Source organism: Temnothorax curvispinosus, unplaced genomic scaffold, assembly GCF_003070985.1.
Source record: "Temnothorax curvispinosus isolate PA1 unplaced genomic scaffold, ASM307098v1 QBEX01013138.1, whole genome shotgun sequence".
NCBI classification, from domain to species: Eukaryota; Metazoa; Arthropoda; class Insecta; order Hymenoptera; family Formicidae; genus Temnothorax; species Temnothorax curvispinosus.
In genome coordinates this window covers 292,227-313,638 of record NW_020222918.1, presented here as the reverse complement: position 1 = coordinate 313,638, position 21,412 = coordinate 292,227, and the positions used below count along the sequence as shown (strand labels likewise).

Genomic DNA, 21,412 nt, shown 5'->3' with positions numbered 1-21,412 from the left:
CCTCTATCGAATTCTAGCCAGGCGTTTGTCACCCTCACGTGCGTATTTCACGCAATTTCCGCTTTCATTCTCTCCCTCTCTCTCTCTCTCTCTCTCTCTCTCTCCCACAAAAGTAACAACCATTCTCTCTAATGGAGCTATTTCTATTTCTCAATGCATAAAACATGAGCAGAGATCGCACATCCACGTTGTCCGATCGCGTGAAAGAATCAAAATCTTCTATTAGGCTGCCTGGTTTAAAAGGGGGATCGATTTCCGGGGGTGCGACGGGGTGCGACGCGCGTTTCCGCCCTCCCCCGGAAAAGAATCACGCTTGGTCGAAAGGGTTAACAATTCCAGAACTAGATTTCAATACTTTATATTTCATGTCCAGTTTTTTTTTTTCTATATATATTCTCATATAGAATCTGTAGATATACATTCTTGGCAAATTCGAAAAAACTGATTCCAAAATAGGAACAGATCATTGTGCGAACTATGTATACAGGGTGCAATTTGTGAGAAACACACGTGTCGTGTCGTGTTCTGCTCGATACTATACATGTCTCTTTTCTGTATTTTTTTTTTTATGTTCTTATTATCCTTCCTCTTTTCCGGGTTGCCTGAATTACGTCTTTTACTTTTTTTTTTTTTCATTCTCCTCTCTCGCTTTCGCTTAATTCTCTCTTTCGTTTCGGCATTTCTTTTTCATCTGAACGGTGGTACATTTGATAGGGTGCACAGGGCTGCTAGGCACAGATAATTGACTCGCAAATAACTCTTCAAACAACATTAGAGCGTACGACATACAAGTATTAATATACACATTACATCGTTATTTTTTTTGTTTTCGTTTTTAGGAGCAACCACATTTTTGGAGCGTGTCCGTATGCGTGTGTGAGTGTATGTATGTACGTGTCGTTGATCTGCGTTATACAAGCTTGTGCCGAGATATGTTGCCCGATGCGGGATGCTCCGCCATACTTTGGAACTTTTCTCCTTTTAGCTTGCTTTTCTTTTGTCGGTGGTCGACATTTGCATCAATCACAATCCGAGATCTGAAGTAACTTCTATTTTTTAAATATATTATTAGATTTTCTCTGGCATATTGAACACCAGTGAACTGATATATACAAAGGATTCAAACAGCATCTTTCACCGAAAAATTCACCAAGTTGCGTACGTACTCAGCAACCGGTGAAAGAAAGGGCTGAAGGCGAAAAAATTCCAGCCCAGTTTGTCACAATACTTTTTATATGGCGAGAAACACCCCCTCTTGAGAAGTGAAAGAAGTTCAAATACGCGATAAGAGCATGCTCATCAGGCACCATTATTGCACGTTATTGTACCTCTCCGTCGAGCGCGCGTATGTGTATGTGTCTCTTGGTGTGAATAGATCGTTTTCCACGACGTGGCTTACGATATCTACGGCGCGCTGCGGCACGACAGGCTATTATGGACGGTCAATGCTCGATTGACACGTGGCCAGGCTCGAAATTATGGCCCGCACACGGAACGCCGCGCGTGACGACGGGGACGTTCCTTGAATGAGCAATCAAATCGAATCCGATTGAAGAACCCGTAACACGTCGCGAATTTCCACCTGGCTCGGCTTACAAGTCGGACTTAATTAATTTAAACGCAAGCTTTCCGGGACCGGGAGTTCGCAAACTTATTTCATCTAAGTCTCCCGCATCCGTATATTAATTTCTGTGGCTTCACTGGATGCAATAATAACTGTACCAATCAACAGCGCAAATGAATAAAAGAGTTGGCTGCAAAATTTAAAATTCAATTGGTAATCACAGTGGCAGGCTTTGGTTTTTTATGCGAACTGCTTGATCATGTAGACAGTTTTGCTGACCATTTCGACACGTTATAAAACTGATAACACACACACGTAACATAGTATCAAAATAATTTTAATTTCACTAGTGATTTCGTAAATTAAAACCTGCCTTGCGTAGCAATTGCACGGGATGACTTGATCATTTATCGTTCAAATGAAACGCGTTAAAATTTTAAAAGCTTATCACGTTAAAAGAATTTGACGAAAAATTGGTTCTATTGTTCGACGAAATATCGCTCATATCTGGAGCGATATGTCACAATCTGGACAATGCAAAAAGAAGATATACTTTTTCAAATAAAACATCGATTGTCTTGGACGCGATCTGTGATCTACTAAAATCAATTAAAACGTCAGGGACCCGAGCAAATAATTTTGTCTTTGCGATAAAAAAGTTCTTCGCTAAATGACCAGACAAGCCGTGGAGTGACGCGCGCGCGATCGAGCGAACGATCTAACGGACGTGATTTGCGATCTCGGCATTGGCGATCCAGCGTGGACCATCCTGACGCAGCGGCTGTCGTCTCGTGTTCCCCGTCGTAGTGTGAAATGGTGTCGTGTGCGAGTGGGTGGGTATATGTATGCTGGTGATGCACATGATCGATGCGTTATAATAATGTGTATACATGTGTACACAGTCAACAAATCTTATTACATCTAATTTGTCTTTTTTTCACGCAGCGATGGGAAGACAGAGCTTAGAGACCCTTTCGGCTCCGATGTACAATAACGAGGTGGGGAAAAATTGGGCGGAAACAGGTAAAAAGGGGGGTACGGGATAAAAGGGGTGCGAGGGGAGAGGATGGAATAGGGAGTAAGGAACAGAAGGTGATCGATAGTCGGCGTGCCTCTAATTTTCACTTGGAACGTCGAAGGGCAGGAAGGGGGACGAGGAGGGGACACACCGAGAGAGGGGGGGGGGGGACATTTAGAAACATTGATATGGCGCATGGTAGTGCTCGGGGTGTCTAGAACCTGATATGTAGGAGCAGGTATATGTCACCGGTAATACTTGGGTTCGTTGGGGATCGCTAGAAAGGCTACACTGCGCTTTGACTTGTTTTGTACGATCCGTCGCGCGACCGAAGACTATTCGGTTCGAAACGGAAATCTTACAATTTATAGATTTGCATTAATTAAAATAAAATTTATGTGGCTTTATGTAATTTTATAGATTACAATTAATTGAAATAAAATCAACGTATTATAAGACTGTCATATAAACGACTGTATAAACGATTTTGCACGCTATTTTTATGAAGAAAGATGATGCAATTGTGTCGATGTAATTAATTAAATAAAGAATGTAATTTAAGAATTCTGCCGTTCTGTTAATTTCAATTTTGTTTTAGTCTAATCACAGACCAGACTAATTTAATCTCACATAAATTAATTAAATTAATGTAAACCTTTTTTTTCATCTGTCAAACTCTTGCTATTTTTTTGCAGATCAAATGCGAAGTAATGTCTTTTTTGCTTTAATTAATCGTAAAATTAGAAATATTCATAAAAATACAAAACGAACAAATCCTGACAGCGAGAGACAGAATCGATCTGTCGGATAAGCTAAGGGAAGTCTTTCTTCGTGTGTACAAAAGAAATCAAAGCGCACCGGTATTAATACCCTTTCGCAATACCATTAATTAATAACAATATTAACGATATGTACCTACGCTGCATTTAACCACCTAAATATCTAACTAACGAGCATTAACCTAACGCCTTAAACGCAATGTCCATTTAACATATGTACTTATTTCGGCCCCTGCTTCGGTTCGCAACGCGGGCCGCGGGCTATAAATAATCATAACACTATTAATGAGAATTAATGATAATTACATTATCGACAATTAATCGATAAAATTTCTCATGCGATTGCAAATATATACATATAGATGGGATATGTAATTAGTAAGATCTAGAACCAGTTATTATCCAATAGCTTGCTCTCAAAAGATTACAATTAATTATCGACACAGATGGCTCATCTTTACAACCTCGAGTTCTCGGTGTGTTGGTATGTTTATGCGTACGCACAGTGTTAATCTGTGTGAAATAACATGTAGTTCGTGCTTACATACACAGTGCTGCTATGTATACCTCTCTACCTGGAATACTGTACCGTTTACAGGATCACTACGGGCTCTACCAAATTACAATTTGATTTTGTACACGTTTAGAACCTGTTCACCAGAAGATGTCCGCGAGATGTTCCGGGACTATCGTAAATTTACGCGATGCATTTATTTATTTATTTCGCAATTGACGCGTCGGTTTACGTTTTTTCTCCGTCCACCGATACGTTTCAATTTAATTAGATCCACTATGGGTATAAGCGTGACACTTAGCGCGAGAGAGAGAGTACGCGAACTTACTTGTAGGGGGTCCTCTTCGTACCAAAAACAAAAAAGAAAGAGTAAGCTATGTACATCCATTCGTCCATTGGAAAGAGACGCGCGATTAATCTTACATCGTATGTCTTTTCTATGTCTATCTACGTGCGCCACCCCTTTCCCCCTTACAACTCCTAACTGCAGCAGCAGGTTCCCGAGGATTACATTTATAAGAATATTCTTCAAGTGTAAATTTCTTCCACCCCTTCGGTCAATCGGATATGCCCCTACACAGCGACAGAGTAATATATTTTTTTCTTCCTTTTTACGTAGCAAGCGCAGTAAACAAATTTAGTCCTGTTAAGAAGCGTTTGTCTCTATTGTCATTTGCCCATCGCGTCGACCTGGCAGGATTAAACGACCTCATGACTGCAGGAAAATGCAAGCCTGTCGCGTTAACGGAACGGCCGCCGAATACCTTTACATTCGCAGTCGTTTACCCCCAATTGTAACTCTTTCGATACGGCGCGCAATTACGTACGGAATCGTACAATCCCCCGGGAACTCTGCGGCGTCAGTTCCGGTGGGGGGGTGCTCCGGTCGAGCGTTGGAGCGCTGATATGCAAGCCGTGAGCTCCTCCTTTGCGCGAGGCTCGTCATCTTCTGATGCACAGTACTCGAAATTGATATATATATATAATATATTCGTTTACTTTTATATGTAATGGTATCTCTTTAGATTTAACCCCCTTCCAACCGGCCGATATCACTCTATCGCGAACGGGACAAGCGGCTACCCTTAGGAAATTTTCCGTCTTCCACGGACTACGAAACTATCTAACCGTCTCTCTTCGCCCTCATCTTATTATCCTCATCTTCAGACTAATCTACGGTCCTCGTTTAACGCGCCTATCGGGGACCGTCGACCTCATCTACAACGCCAACTCTAGAACTTGGCGCGACTCTTGGCTTCTTTTTTTTTCACTTTGTTCTAATTACGCTCGGCGCACGCGGAAAAGGGTTAAATGTAAAGGTCGATCGTTCGGGGGAAGGAGCGGGAGAGGGGCGGACGCGCCTGGGACTCCATCCCCGTTTGCGCGTTATCGCGCCGGATCGAAAATGCGACCGGGACGAGTGTGTTGTTAAGCGAGCGTTCGTTGTAAATACGTTCTACGTATGTTTCTTACTTTACCGGAGTCTTAGCGCGCGGGTAAAGTGTCAGAAAATAAGCGACCGTCTGATTGTGCGTGCTCGATTCCCCTCGATTTAGGGCGTTCCTTTTACGACGCGGCCCCCGTTAAACTTGGAGCGGGATTCTCGTCGCTCGAGAGTACCGCTCCAATCGAGATGCGGCAGCAAAACATTACACCGCTGCTGTACAATTCCTCGAAAAAGAAGATACATTTCTCTCTCTTTTTTCCGCATTGACAAAGACAAGAATAAGCTGTGTTCATCTATTTGAAAAAGGCGAGCGATTAATCTCAAAGTCTTCTCCTCTCTTTTTCCGCCCATCGATTTATTGCATTCACTTTTATATGAAACAAAGTTAAAAAAGCGAGTAAAAAGTTCTATTATTTTAATATTGAATATTAAATATTAACGAAAAATTTTAATATTAAATTAAGTGAAAAAAAAATGGCTTATTCGAAAAGTCGCGGATAAAAATAATTGCTTAATTTTTTTTTAATAATGTAGATATTTAAAAATTTCGGGACTAAAATCGAACGAATTTCTTACTCGCAAGTGCGACCTTGAGAAATTATACGACAGGGAATTACATCTCGAATACTCGTCTATCGAGTAAGTATCGAGTACGCAGCGACATACACTCTTGATTTAAACGCCGTACTCCGCATCACATAAATATATATCTATATATATATATGTATTTTATATATATTTATCTACAAAACTGTATGATATGATTACACGTCCTAAACTGGCTTAAAGTCTAATTTGCCTTACGTCTTAGGTCCTGTTTCACTAAATCAAAACTTCGAAGGGCTCCTCGGATAAAACGTGATGTGTTACTCCCTACGGGCGACCTAAATTTTACATACATATAATTAAAGAATAATAATATATTAATAATAGTAAAAATATAAGAATGTGATGTAAAACAATTTCTTTCGCTATCTTCCCAGAGAGGAGTGGGTCTCCGGGGGGCCCCGAGATAAAATAAATCTATATTAATCGTTGGAACACGAACGCAACCGTGAATCTAAAGTGCGATAACGAAACGACGGATGCGACGCGCGGTGAATCGACGCGCGTCGCTTTAGCTTAGTACCTCTTGTTTCATTTATTTCTTTTTTTTCACCCTCGCTCTTGCATTCACGCGTTTCTTCCCCGCGTCGTCCCTCACGATCGACAACGGTTTCAGCGTCCTCTTCGCGGTCGACCATCGTCGCGGGGATCGTTCCCGCGCGCGGCCAAAGCCCCTTTTTTTTTAAAACGGTACCCACAAACTTATCCCCTAGTCGTATTGTAACAAATATTGCCTCGAATATAAACTTTGTATCCTTATTTAAATTATATCTCATTTGCGTTAGGTCTCTCTTTCTCTCTCTATCTCTCCCACTCTTTCGCTCCCTCTCTCTCTCTCTCTCTCTCTCTTTCTCTCTCTCTCTCACGGACAATGGACAAAACGGCGGGTTGATATTCACGCATCTCTCAAAGGGCGCGCGCGTTTCGGCCCTTATTATCTTACGTTACGTATGGCCGAGAAGTCAAAGAGTCTATTTATTTATTTTAGTTTAGTAGTAGTCGTTTGGTTCGCTTCGCAAAATTTGTTCGGAGATCTAAAACCATTCTTATAAAAACGCCCCTCGGCCCGACAAAATATTACCGAGGGACACTAATATATTGTGTGTGTGTATCGTCGTCTTCATTGTTCTTTATTATCGTATATGTACGTGTGTGCTTTTTCTTTTTTTTTTTTGCTTCGATAATATAAAATTCTCAATTCGCAGTCCGCGATCTGATCAAAAGTGTACGAGTGCAACGCGGCGCTCGTTCGAGCGTGCGAGCACTGATACGTGTCATCTCGTCGCAACCTGAACACTACAGCTTCAAGTGAGGGGGTAAGGGGGGTGGGAGGGAAGGTGAGCCGGGGATTTCTTCAATTAGAGAAGCGGAGGTGTAAGTGAGGATAGCGGAAACGATTTAGTCCTCTTAATTGATAGCAGTCTAGACGACTTTATTGTTAATATTTAGGACTCGCGAGAAGCCCCGCGCGAGGGGTTCGAAGGGGAACCAAGGAGCAGTCGAAAGATTTTCGCGTTGTTGTTCAGCGTAAGAAATCAGTAAGATCGTGAGATTAACTCTTATCCGGGTAACTGAATACGGTATAATTTTATTCTCGCGAGAATAAACTTCTTTTCCACGAAAAAATCACTGTTTTCTTTTTTTAATTGGAAGTATCATTTAAAAAATGGCGACGCTTTATTTCTCCTTTACTTCGAATTATATCTAAAGCTATAACGCAACAAAGTTTAAATTTCAAAGGAATATAAGAATACATATTAAATAGATATAATTATGATCTCTATGTAACAAACATTGACAAATATAGTTATTTTTAAATTATTTTTTTTCTGATTTTCTTATTCTGATACAAAAGCAAAACGCGATTGTATCATAATTAAAGTAAAATTTGCAATTAGATTTGGTAATCTAAAGAATCACTTGGTGCAATAACATGGTAAGCCACAAAGCAATGCAAGTCTTAGTTAAAAGTTGTTTTTTTAAAATTCGATTATGGCCCCAATTAAAAATCTTCGCGTTCTTTAGCGATAATAGATTAAGGAAATACGTTAAAAAAACCGCACAAAAGAACTGCATGTGAAAGTTGCTCTGTGTGGAATACGATGTTGTTGCGCGGCAAATCCTTCAGTCGTCTGAAATATCCCTACATTAATCTGTCAAAGAGTTCTAATAGAAAATCATTATCTACAAAATCAGGTTATCCGGATGAGTGTTAAAATTACAACATCAGCGTTAACGTTAAAAAAAAAACGGATGCATCGGTAAACGATGAGGAGAACGTTGCCGCGCGACGCTTGCCGCAAGCCGACGACGGAGCGGCGCGTTATTAGACACTTAAAGCGGATTTGGGCTGCGCGTTTCTCGCAGGTCGCTCAGTTTTCGATGAGCACGATTGATTCAGATCCATTCCTCTGTGTGAGAAACACTCCTCTAAAAAATTCTATTCCCGTGGTTTTTATTAAGTGGTCGCTGAGAAATCTCCGGTTTCGGTTTATTGGATCCCACAGAATATGGTCGTCGAGGAGCGCGTGGCTCGGCCTAAGAAACAAAAATGTCGTGGAGACGTCGCGCGGTCGCGCGCGAACGCCTCGGTGAGTTTTGGGTGAGAGTTTTCGCGATCGTCGGACGCGAGCGAACGAATCGACGCGCGGCGGTCGATTGAGAACGCCGAAGACGCCATATATACGTCCGGGCTTCGCGGAAGCAGCGCCCACCTGTCCGCTTCGCGAGCAACCACGAGGGATATTCCGCACTTTCTCGCACTCTCGTCACGGCTTCCAGCTTCCCACGAATCGCGCCTCTTCCGAGAGGATTTCCTCGATCTTCTCAGTTGCCCCCCTCTTCTGAGAGGTTCGATCCTCTCTCCTCGGTGCGATTCCTCTTTCAAAGAAGGTGGACCGTCCTCAAGCCATTCCGCTACCACCAGAGAGATCTACGGTGCGCGCCTTCTCGATGGTTATCGGGTAACGGATTCTATCTCCTTTCAGTCGTTCCTACGAAGGTGCAGTCGCCTTACGAGATTCTCCATCACCTAACCATTTCTTTTCTGATAGATCGTATTTTTAACTCTTTTCCGAGGAGATGTCTTCAAAGTTCCCCGAACGATTTCTCTCTCGAAGGAGCTAAACTTTCCGCGAGCTGCCTCTTTTCCGAGACAGCTTCACTATCCTCAAGTCGTTTCATCTCCTTCGATCCATCTCTCTTAGCTAATGGAGTGCTACAAGCTTCTCTCGCCCAACAAGTTTCTATCCCTCTTCAGACTCTCTCTCTCTCTCTCTCTCTCTCGTGAGGCGGTCCACGGTCTCGTTCGAGACGATTCGTGTTTTTCTAAAGATATTCCTCCGCACCGGCGCCGTTTTCCTCGAGCGAGAAGCTTCCGCGAAAATCGCATGTATGGTTCCTCGCGAAACGTACCGATTTACTTCCAAGCCCTTTGATATGTATGCGCGTCGGAGGCCGCTGGTCTCCGAGCTATTTACAGGAGTCTCCAAAATTGGAACGCGGCTACGCGTACGTGTGTCATCCGTCTCGCTCTTCCCGCGGCGAGACGCCGCGAAAATCGTGACCAGCCGGCCGCGAAGGATTCCCCGTGCGGCTTCAACGGCACCGACGCTGCTCCGCCGCGACGTTCCCGCCGACGTGTCGTCCGCACTTATATACCCCCACCTCTCGTCGGACGCCGAGTTGCCGTGTCCGACTCACGTTGACAACGTGTCTCTAGCGGGACACGGTACTATTAGGCGTCAAGTTACACACCGTACCATCGAAAACTTCTCTAAGCCTTCGACCGCGACGGGATGAAGACTCCGAGAGAGCGACGTGTCCAAGAATACCCGCGACTCTTTCCGAACCCGGTGGACCTTAGCGGACAAGCTGCGGAACGACCGGGTCTCGTCTCTCCGTCGCGCGTTCGATCGAAAATAAACGGCCATCCCGACGGACGTTTTCCTCTTCGTCGCGGGGAACGCGTGTGTGCCCCCGATTATTCTTCTCGTCCTCGGAGAGTCCATCCTCGAACGATCTCGCGTGCGTTCGTCTCACCCATCCAACGTGCGGGCCCGCCGTATCAGTAGGGCCAGAAGGTGGGCAACGGGGGCGGGGGCGGTGGCGGTACGGTCGGATAGAGGGTCGGGGTGGCTATCAGGAGACAGGTGGGTGGCGGCAGGGGCGGCGGTACCGGTGGCGGCGGCGGTAGAACTGGGGACAGCGTTATCGCTGCGGCTGCGGGGTGCAGGGCCGTGCCCGCCGTCGCGGGGGCACACAACGGGTGCAGGGCGGCGAGTGAGGGGCGCTGGCGCTGACGCTGACGCTGCTGGCCCTGGACCTCGCCGTTCTATTCCGAGTCCTGCTGCATTTTGACGTGGCCATTACCAGCGGAATTGCTCGCGCTGCCGCTGCTGGGCGGGAAGCTCGTGGGTATGGTGCGCGACGACGAGAAACAGAGCTTCATGATGTAGGGGAACTTGCCGTCTGTAACAGACAAGCGCGGCGAGGGGATCGCCTTGTAATATTTCGCTGCCTAAACTCGCTTAGCGAAGGGAGACCTGACAAGATCGCCCGTTTTCCTTACGTTTTCCTCACGTTTCAAGGTTCCCGAGTTTGACAGCTTTCGCTTTCAAGCGGGATCACCGGGGATAACTAAAACTTTAGACGAGTTCTCTACGCATTGCGATTCTAATCGTTAACTACGACGTTGTCGATCCCGATTCTTATATCGTGTACACTGTTAAATTCATAGTGTCAAATTATACTTAATTTGAGTCATTTTTAATCATCCCTATAGGTCGCCACAATTCCTACTCAATATGTCGTTAATTTAACTAAACTAATAAAGTTAAAACAATACTGTTTTCAAAATAATAAATTTCGATACACATGGTAGTTAAAAATAATAAAATGTTATTTAAGGTTCGAGGTATTGGTTTAAATTTAATCTTTAATATTTAACAGTGTACATACGTCTCGGTTTACAAAAAGTTGATTGGAAAGTTAAAGGTAACGAATAAAGGAATATGAGGTGAATTGTATAATCCGCTTTGAGAATAATAAAATTATTTTCCTTAAGCTCAAATACTTGGATTCTTCCACAACGTTTCGGCAACTTTTATGGTCGACACGACAGCTCGTTTCTTCAACTTTGCCTCTCGATATAAAAGTGATCGCGTCGAAAATCTTGGAATAGAAGCACAAACGGAAACTAAGTGGGAAACTTCGCTACATCGCACGAAGAGAATCGTAAACCAGGACGAGGGAAGTGAAATCCGAGAGTCCAAGTCGGGCGAATAAGCGATAAAGTTGCCGCAGAATATAATAATCGCGTAAAAATCCTCACGACCGGAGACTATTCTCGCCGAGAAACGCTACGCGCGGGAGAAATCCGAGTTTTACGATCGTACGTCGATATACTTACTGCTGTTCTCGAGCGCCGTGTGATTGCATTCCATGATAGCGGCCACCGCGATACCGACGCTGCTGAACTCGATCAGACCGGAGGACGATCGTTCTGATTTCAGGGGGAACAGCTTGATCGTCGTCGGTGCCTCGATGCCGCGCTCCACGAACACGCGGTTCACCGTCTCCTCGGTCAGATCCGGCGGAGTGTTGAAGAAGTGGACTATCTTCGACGGTGGTTGTATCCTGTTCTTATTGGCCATCGCAGGGTTCAGGAATCTGCAACGGTACATCGAAGACCGGGCATTGTAGACTTCGGCGAGAGGGGGGGGGGAGGAGAAGGGGGAAACGCGGTTTAGCTACACGTTCGACCGTAACATATTTCGCATTCATCTGGTCTTGATTATGTCTCGCGCCTCATACGTCGGGGACAATATGCGAATTTTCTCGGCTGGATATTTCTGGGCCAAGCTGGAATCGCGTCAACTCGAAATATTGACGATAAAAACTAAACTAAAACAAGAAACACGCCGATATGTCAGTCGCCGATACACGATTCGTTTGTCAATTTCTAAAAAAGAGAGTGGAAAATGCATTGAATATTTTTCGTTCAACGTTTACGATGATTGGACGGACAGATATATCAGCATTCAACGAATTTCGAACTGAACGAAATACAGATATCGGTCCGATACGTGTGTAGGGCGACGAATGTATACCTTGAGACTCCGAAGCTGCTAGCGGACAGTTTCATCATCTCGAAACACCAAGAAACGTGTATCGGAAGAAAATTAAAGGATATTAGAAATAAAGAATCGTAACATTGCTCTTTATAATTTCTTCCCTTTTCGCGGACAGCTTTGATGAAGCCTCGAGGGGAATATGCCTGTCCCCGGCGCGGAATTGCTCCCTTTCACGTTTCGCGCAATGCCGGCGTCTTATTTCCAACAAAAAATGTCAGCTTACGTCTCCCAGTCTTCTCAATTACGCGAACGAAAGCAGATTTCCGAGAAGGAAAGCCGTCCTTGGAGGAAACGTTTCTGGCGCTTTTTACCCCGTAGTTTGTCTTTCGCCGTGCTTTGGGGAGCTTCTTGTGATTGACTTTTCGCAATCAAAGCTCACGCGCTCAAGGCGGAGACCCGCTTCCCCGTGGGCGATTAAGTTTTTCGTCGAGGCAAAACGTTTATTTTGCCGAGGGAGCGCTTTTTACCACCGTGGCCTCACCTCCCCTCAAAAACACGTGCATCACGCGGCGGTATGTTTCTTCACTTTGTTAAATTATTCGTTTTAATGAATTACTTTGCTGGGGGACGTGCTTGAGCGAAATTTAAATTGGCTCTTTCAGAGTCACGTTAAATGAATGAGGGAGTTAGCGATAAGTCAAATGGGGAGAATTTCAAAAAGGCGAAAGAAAGTCCACGGAAACTTTGAAAATTTTCATTGAAATAAATTGCTTGCACTAACGCGTTTTCATCGCAACGCACCATTGTTGAGCAATAATTATTTCTGGACAATGAATGTCAAGTAAGATCCTTGATTCAAGGAGATATCAAGCATTGTTTTATAAAACCAGCTGTTATTAATTAATCCAGTTTTCTTATACCATTTAATTCTATAATTCTTCTATTCTATTTATATAGTTAATTCTATATTACACTGTTCAATTTGCAATGTCAAATTATACTCAATTTAAGTCATTTTTAACCATTCCCATAAGTCGCCACTGCTCCTACTAAAGTTTGTGTTAAAATAATAAATTTCGACACACATGGTAGTTAAAAATAACAAAATGTTATTTTTTTCAAGCTTTCAATTGGTTTAAATTTCATCCTTTAATATTTAACAATGTAAATATTAAAACTCGGCACTCTTTTTATATACACGAGATATAAATTTCTCCTTCCTGACCACGCGATTTTTAACGAATAAAAATTTCATCGGAGATGTTTCCGCGCACTTCCCATAATCCGTGCCGGCACAATCGGAAGAGCTGAAACTTTAATCGGCGAGCCGGATATCATCAGGCACACCCTTTCGAGCGAGCAAGGGGCGGCCAGCGACGAGCAGGCCGGCCCAGACACTAAATCGCGGCTGTGTCGTTAGCTCCTATTCAATTTTTACATTTGATTCTTCCGCTCGAGCGCGTCTGCGTCCCGAAGTGTGACCGGGGTCCGGAGAATATATCCCGCGCGACTCGAGCTGCGAGGGGTTCGCGGAAATTTTAAACGTTCACCCGAAGCGGGGCGAGAGAGAGATTTAAATCGCGCTCGTTTACGTGTCCTCATTTAATTAGTCTCCTGAGTTTAATCTCGCGGAGTACCGTCGCAATTTGTCGGATCGCGCCGTACGCGCCCCGCGTTCTGCGTTTACCGCTCTCTACTCCTAAGATCCGCGCGAGGGATGACAATGGGACTAGGTCGATGGTGGAGGTCCCGTTCCTAAGATTATCGAGGCACTTGTTCCTAAGATCGATGACTTTGGTGCGAAGGGAAGACATGTCGATTTATTATAAGCCTATCGATACGTTCGGAAGGAATTTAATCTTGCAAAAAATTGAAAAAGGTATTCCGATGATACATTTCATTATTGTCGTCTGTAATATGTAACAAAACAAGAGAGATGTTCTTTCAAGCTTAATGTATTTCCTGATTAAATAGAATCTTAGAAATTTAGTATATCATATAAATACAACAAATCGTAGCGTAATAATTTATAAGAATTTTTTATTTAAACTTTCTATTTATACACTGCTTTATTTATAAGTATTTTCATTCTCAAGTGCATTTGTTAAAGTTCAGTGAAAATTTTATTTTGGCGCTCGTAATAAAATTATTATTCCCGATCCATCGTAAGATCCAATGGCGAGGCGTTAAACATAAAGCCGCAACGGAACGTTTCACGTAGTATAAATTTGTCACGCAGATAAAACGCGCGATTAAATGGCGAGGAAAGAAATAGTCGCCAGGAAAACTCGAAGGTGCACCTTCCGCGATGGAGATTTATATGTACTTTCGTCATATAAGTATATTTTCTCGCTCTATATATATATATATATATATATATATATATAGGGCGAGAAAATATCGCGACGGAGAATGGAAGAAAGATCAAGCGGAGACAAATGGTCCTCAACGTGTGGGGTTGAAGGGAGCCGAGGAAAAAATGAACGATAAAACGCGGGAGAGTTGACGCGCAGTGCGCGTCCTCCACTCACCTGTTATTCTTGCTTCCCGTGAAGTCCTTGAAGCTCGCTGTCTTGTCGGGTAGAACGTAGGGGTTGGTTACATCCGAGAGGAAGGCCTGCTTCGAGAAGCCGAGCTGCAGTCTGCCGTCCGTTCCGATCGTGACGTTGTTCAGGTTCTGCAGACATCGTTCCACTGCTATGCTGTCTCCCATCTGTATCATCGCGCAGCCCTCCTTCGTTTTCAAGAATTTGACCTGGAACGAGAAAACAGGGGGACTTGAAATTCGTCGCCCTAAGTGCGATCGATCCCTTCGTCGATTTACATCGAGAAATTAGAGTAACCGACTGTACAAAAATAGTCTTGAAAGAATTCGACGTGGATTTTATGAACTTCCTTACAACTTTATTAATAATTTGGCGAGAGTGTTCTTCAACGTTTAAGTCACTTTCCAATGTTTGATCGAAAACCGCGTGTTGAATGAAGGAACCATTCATGACCCGTATATAGCAGTGCGTAGGATTTGGCTCTCGTTAAATATAATGCGCTCTCGCTAATCCTTGTTAAATGTATAAATGTACATGGAAACCGGAGTCTGTTGGTCCTCGTTAAACGTAGTTACGTGTCATGTTCAATGGCCGTACCGTGTTAACGCCGAGGTACCATGACGATAATTAAGTCATGCGATCCTTTTGTTCGATCCCACCAGCTCGTTCCATTCAACACTCTGAACACGCGCTACGAGCGCCCACGTACAAAGGACCCGGGGAAAGGTGGGCACACCACACGGACATGGGGGCTGAAGACTCGAGGCGACCTACCTTCGTCACGTTGCCGTACAAGCAGAACAGGTTGAAGAGCTTGTCAGTATTGACTTTGTCCGGCTGCAGTCCGTACACCATCATGACCGAGCCCTGCGTGCTGGATGGCGGCGTCTGGCCCAGGGTGGGCACGTAACCCGGCCGAGGTGGCGTGGGATGTAACGGCTCGCGGCCGCTGAAATCGCTCTTGATGCCGTAACGCTCGACGTACGGCTCCGCGTACGTCGCCGGCCCGTTGAAGTTCTCCTCGTAACGATCGTGACCGGCGCCCGGTGGGAAGGTGACCTGCGGCGTGGAGCCTGGAACCACAGATGCACACCGAACTACAGATGCGGACGTGCGAGATAAATGACGCCGCGCGCGGAAACACCACACCGTTCGCGGTTGTACATCGTCGACCGTGACACGCGCGTTCGCCCAAATCGGCATGTCGCACAAGGAGTTTTACGACTCATCGCATCGAAAACATGTACAACCTCGCTCGGGAACACAGTTGCTTAATTCGTGATAACTGGAGCTAACTCGGTATTTATGAATTAGATGGAACAGAGTGATCTTACTCTTTTTGTTGTATCAAATGATAAATAGTGCTTTGCTGCGCCTTTTAATTTATAAATACCGATTTACATTCAATAAATAAATGAAACATGACCAATATGATATACAATCAATTAGGAGAAAAAGCTACTGATTTATATAACTTATTAGTGATTATTAACCCTCCCCTGACCGTGTTAATGGAACATACTTCACAGACCATGCGGGGTAACTCAGTAACCTCATGTCTTTTTTTCAGTTTAGAGTCCTTTACTCCTGGGGTAACTGAAATACCCCGCACGGTCACGGCAGAGTTAAAGAAATCATTTCTATATAAAAGCAACCAAGTACTTTTATATGAATGGAGAACCTCGTTAGTAAGAATCTGCCCTCTATTCATAGATTCACGGAGTTTGAAAATCCACGTTCCACAGGAAAAATACAACGAGGAGACAATCAAAAGCGAACAATTCAACTCTCGACCGGAGCAATTCGAGCCGATGGCTTTATTGGAATATGGTAATGCAACGCTTTGTGTAGCTCTGGCTGCGTAGTAGCCGGGTATTAAATGCTGCGACAAATGGTGTCGATTCAGAACGTCGGAGGGCTATTGGGAAAAGTGTGTTGTTGCCACGCGGCGGTGAGTTACGATAATGTTTTCCACTATCGGATTACAACTATCGCGCAACGAGAGGCTCTCGGAGTGGTTTCGATTGCAGCCGCGCCACGTCAGCCGTACGGTCCATCGATTTCCCGTCAAAATCGCAACGGGAGACGCCGCGCGGTCACCGGCGTTGACTTACGGCGATAGTATTAGACCGAGCTGTATCGGAGAGAAATTATTTTCTCGGGGTCAATATTAGGTGCTCAACAGTTTAGACATCGAAAGATTGCAGCCCGGCGGTCTGTCGCCACCGGCTGCAACAGTCCGAGCGCAGGTCGATGCGGCGGCAACAGCCGTCACGTGTCGCTTACGTGACAATTTCGCTTTTGCATTATTAAATCTATCTCACGTGTTTGAGATAAGAATTTTTTTATGATATTAAGGGACGACAGAATCTTGAAAGCATATACCTACATATATAGCCGCAAAGTAGCAAAAATTGAAAAAAATATTTCTGTAAAATCCGTAGATTCTGGTTCTTAAATTTAAAATTTTACGCAAGCACGAGTTCCAACATATAAATTTTTTAATATACGTAATTCTATTTAATGTTTTGCGTTCTTGTGTTTCTGACAAATTTTTTTTTCGAAAGGTTTGCATGCAAAAATTTTACGTAATTTCCATTAAACATTTTCTAAATGCAATTTTCCGCTTTCCAGTTGAAATTTGCGCATTTTGTAAGACCGGCAGTTCTTTCAATTTTTGGGTCAGTTTATTCATCGTCGTAATTAAAGCCACCGAATTTGCATTGCATATGCTATCGCGTTATGAATGCTATTTAAATTGTGAATGAGATCACAATATTCCTTTGAGAAAATGTGGGTAGGTATACGTTTGCACTTGGTCTCTTATTAACATTTAAATGCCTGCTGAACAAGCTTCTGCGTGCGTTTGGCACGCTACAAAGAAAAGGTCGTAGGAAAATCTCTTCAATTTAAGAAATTAAAATCCTTTCCTCGCGCATGGAGAAGTCCCGTGTCGAATAATTGACAACCCGAACGCGTAATTTCCCGCATAAAAGTCTCGGCGAGATAACTTCGCTTTCCCACCCGTACGCCGCGCCGCGAACAAATGTGCTCGACATATTTTTTCTTCCCGGTAACGATGTTCGGGACATCGCCCGATCCGCGCTTCGTCAGATCCCCCCCATTAATCCACTCTCATTCTTTACACGTGTTCGTGAAAAACCTGCGATCGTCCCGGCCATCTATTTTCCGAACCGGTGAGCTTAATTTGGCCATTAGGTACCGGCGAACAGACGGGACGGGACGGACCGACGGAATAGACAGGTACTCACCGTACGGCTGGGGCGCGGCGCCGTATCTTGGCTCGGCCAAAAGGGGAGCCGGCCTTCCATTTCCTGTCGCGTCGTTTTTGTGTGTGCTCGAACCTGCAACAGAATGACAGTTCGTCGATGAGACTATAATCACCTACGACGGACGCGTCGCGTAGTCTCCCACGTGGGCCATCCGAGGAGACAAACGATGCGAGCCAAATGTCGCCATTTATCCCGGCGTTCTTGGCAGTTTCGACAAATTTCCGGTGGGAATCGCCGAGCGTTAGGAAGCACAAGAAAAATACGAGGAAAATGTATAGAGCTTCGTATTAATATATTTACGATAAATTCGTTTTCATACGGCGTTGCCGTGTACTTCTTTCGTAATAGACAAGGGACCAGAGTTTCTGAAGGTCCAATTCGAAGAATGACATAATCGATCTAGCACGATAATTATATCGACGACCGTAAACTTGTATATCTAAGATTTTAATGTCGAATTAAAGTGCAATTAACTATGAACGTCTCGCGAAAATTGATCACTTACGAATGTTATTTCATCACGACTCAGATCCCTTCGGAGTAACATTTCCTGAACGAAAATTACGTCTGAAGACAAATGGGTCTCGATCGAGTTCCCTAACAAGAGGTTCGATTCGGAATGTGTCGGAATGTCGTGGCTCCCTGAGTTGTTCGGGAAAGACGGCGGATGGTGACGAGACAGATTTCGCGTGATCCGCATTTGGCTCTTCGCACACACCGCGCCGCGCGATACGTCTATATTAAACCGCGTTACACCTTACATATGCGTAGCGAGACACGCGGGTGTCTCGTCGAGATGAGCGAGAGTTTCGGCAACGTTTTGGTTACACCCACCCTCGCATAACGGAGTAAACGCCAAACTGTGCTCGCGCGAGCACCGCGCGCGAGCGATATCGAGCTTGTTGCTGCAGCGGAGCAGCAACCTATATATCGGCCATCCCTCTCGATCCCTTTCCCCGGAATATTCGATATCGCCACGTCTGCTCTCGACGCGGTTGCAGCCACCAAACGGGAGATGCTCGCCTTCTCCTCGTTCGAAACAGAACGTCCCTCTATATCGCCCGAGCCGCATCAGCCGCTTGATTGGCCCTCGCCGAGGAGGAAGCAATCGCCTTTAACCCTGCTTGATCCTCCTGGATCGCGTTCGATACCATTCCATTGTGGACGTACAGAATCCCGGCAGATTAATTGCTAATTAAGATCAGTATGCTAATGCTGCCGTATAACTAAACGTGGGACGTTGCGCGTCGCCGTTGGATTTAATTGCGAGATTGAATCACGAGATTCGAAGAGCAAAGATGTATACGTTCCTCTCTTTGAAGATCCGGTGGCATGTATCTTATTAATAATATCGTTTGACACTTGAATTATATACATTTCATAAAAAAGAAAAATATTTTTTCGAAATCCAGAAATACATTTTGGAATTACGGGAAGACATTTATAATCTATCTTGTAAACTTAATAACTTTTGTGTAAGCGGAATTGTAAGTGATTAAAAGCGAATCACATTGATGTGATTAATGGCATAAAATAATTCGTAAATTTGAGAGGCGAATAATAATTACGAATAACCGCTCTGAGTAATCATCGCACGTTTTAGCAACGTCGTGATTAAAGTCGTTCGTTAATTTTTCCGACGTCGCGGAGGCGTATCCTCCCGCTACACTTTCGATAATTACGCGACGTGCAAATTATTCAGACGTTGAGGATAACGGCAGCTGCTCGCGCGTGTTTTTCAATAACGCGGAGCACAAAGGGAACGACGAATCGTGGTCGACTTCAGTACAACGGCGCACCTGGGCTCGCCGAGAGCCTCGCGAGTCCATGAAACTCGATGTTGGCACTCACAGAAGTCTCGTGCAGGTCTCGCGGAAATTGCGATTTCGGATACTGACGACGGGGGTTACGCGGACGTCGCGCCGAGTTTCCCGCCGTGTTTGTCTTAGTTCGGGGTTCTCGACTCGGAGATAGCGAGCGGACACGACTAACGAATTTAGTCTCGTCCAGGAACGGCGAACGCGAAAACACATTATCGACAACTTGGAATTGGAGCGGATAAGACGACTCGAGTCATTTATGATCCTGTTCGACTAATCCGGATGAAGAAAGTTTCTCCTTCTCTCGCGAGGAAAAAGGATTTCTACATTTCCACCGAGTAGATCTCGTGTAAAATTTCTTTCTCTCCGTGTCTCGAGGGTCAGGACCTCGAGAGCGATGGACGTTCGCGCGTAAATTAATAATATCACCGGTAAAGATACCTGCCGTCAAGTTAAATCAGTACAACGTCACAACGTCAGGAATTTCAATCCCCAGAACAATTTCGTCGCAAGCACTAAATCACTGTTCTCCGTTATATTGGTAATCAAGGCAGAAGAACGGCTCTGAATTATCAACTGTTAACGTTACGTAATTCATTGTGTAATCGCGCTTCTCTTCCAATTAAAGTTTATCACTGAGAAAAAGGAGCGGAGAGAAAAAAAGAGGGTGAAGAGAAATCTCTTCTTCGAACCCCATCGTCCGAAAATATTGAAAAGTGTATTAAATGACGGAAAATAATACCCGGGTCCGTCCCTCATGAATACAATTCGTATACTAGACGTCTCTTTTGTATGCAGGACCTCCCTCATAAATCTCAAGATCAAATGAACGTCGAGCGATCTATCACAGCCGTTGAATTAATAACGCCGCCCGCGCCGGTGCGGATGTTCGCCGTTCGGATTAAACCGGCGCAGCGCGGTCCAGCGGCGCGCGGGATTTCAATCTCCAAAACAATTTCACCGCGAGCGTCGCATATCGTAAAGGTAAATGCCATTACCGGTGTAACGGGCAGGTCTCGTCGCTCGTGGGAAGGATATATCCTCGTGCGATCATTACAGGCGGATATTAGAACTCGTAGGTCATCGGGCGGCTGTTCGAGCGGGGGCGAAATTGCAATTTTATGCCCGATGAGACGCGTGATAGGGAAATTACGACTCTCCCTCTCGATCGCTTCGCGAGAGCCCTTCGCGAGAGTGGGCTATCGAAGATCCTCTTCTTTCCTACCCCTTTTTCGACGGCCGCCTTCGGGGAAGAATTTCCCCCCCTCCCTATGGGGAGGGTCACGGCGGGAAGCGATGACGCCGGTGGACGAGGACTCGCGCGCGGTATCGACCTTCGACGTCGCCACGCAGACTACCACCGCCCACCCCATGAAATGTATAGGGTGAACGACAAAGTTTCCACGTGATTGCTATCGGTTTTACCCATAGAAATTAAAAACGAAAAATATAATATATCTATACATAGCAACGTGAGTAGGTATCGTAGATTAATTGGAATTTAAATGGACTTCTTGACAATTAAATCGATTTAGACTATTCCAAATTTCTCCATAACATAATCATCCAAGCGTCGGTATATAGTTCTTTAAAAGCTGATTAACCGAGCATGTGATCCTCTAGTAGATTTTTTCTTTTCTGATAAAAAGTAAAATTTTATTCATCCAATTTCAAGTTTCTCCAAGTACACTGAGAAAAAAATGTCGTTAATTTGACTAAACTCGTTTAGTTGTAGTGATTTGTTTAATGCA

At 44.5% G+C, this 21,412-nt stretch overlaps 1 protein-coding gene across 2 annotated transcripts in view; it reads right to left on the bottom strand.

The window, feature by feature from the left end:
- Positions 1-6,470: 6,470 nt before the first annotated feature.
- LOC112463387 (heterogeneous nuclear ribonucleoprotein L) overlaps positions 6,471-21,412 on the bottom strand; it is a 147,539-nt gene continuing 132,597 nt past the window's right edge. The window contains exons 7-11 of one of the 2 annotated variants that reach the window (XM_025029794.1): positions 17,821-17,913; positions 15,323-15,621; positions 14,534-14,757; positions 11,339-11,598; positions 6,471-10,398 (exon numbers count right to left, since the gene is read on the bottom strand). In XM_025029794.1, the coding sequence (XP_024885562.1) occupies positions 10,262-10,398; positions 11,339-11,598; positions 14,534-14,757; positions 15,323-15,621; positions 17,821-17,913 (1,013 nt within the window). In that variant the 3' untranslated portion in view covers positions 6,471-10,261. The remainder of the gene's footprint in view (positions 10,399-11,338; positions 11,599-14,533; positions 14,758-15,322; positions 15,622-17,820; positions 17,914-21,412) is intronic. The other variant, XM_025029795.1, reaches the window with a different exon arrangement.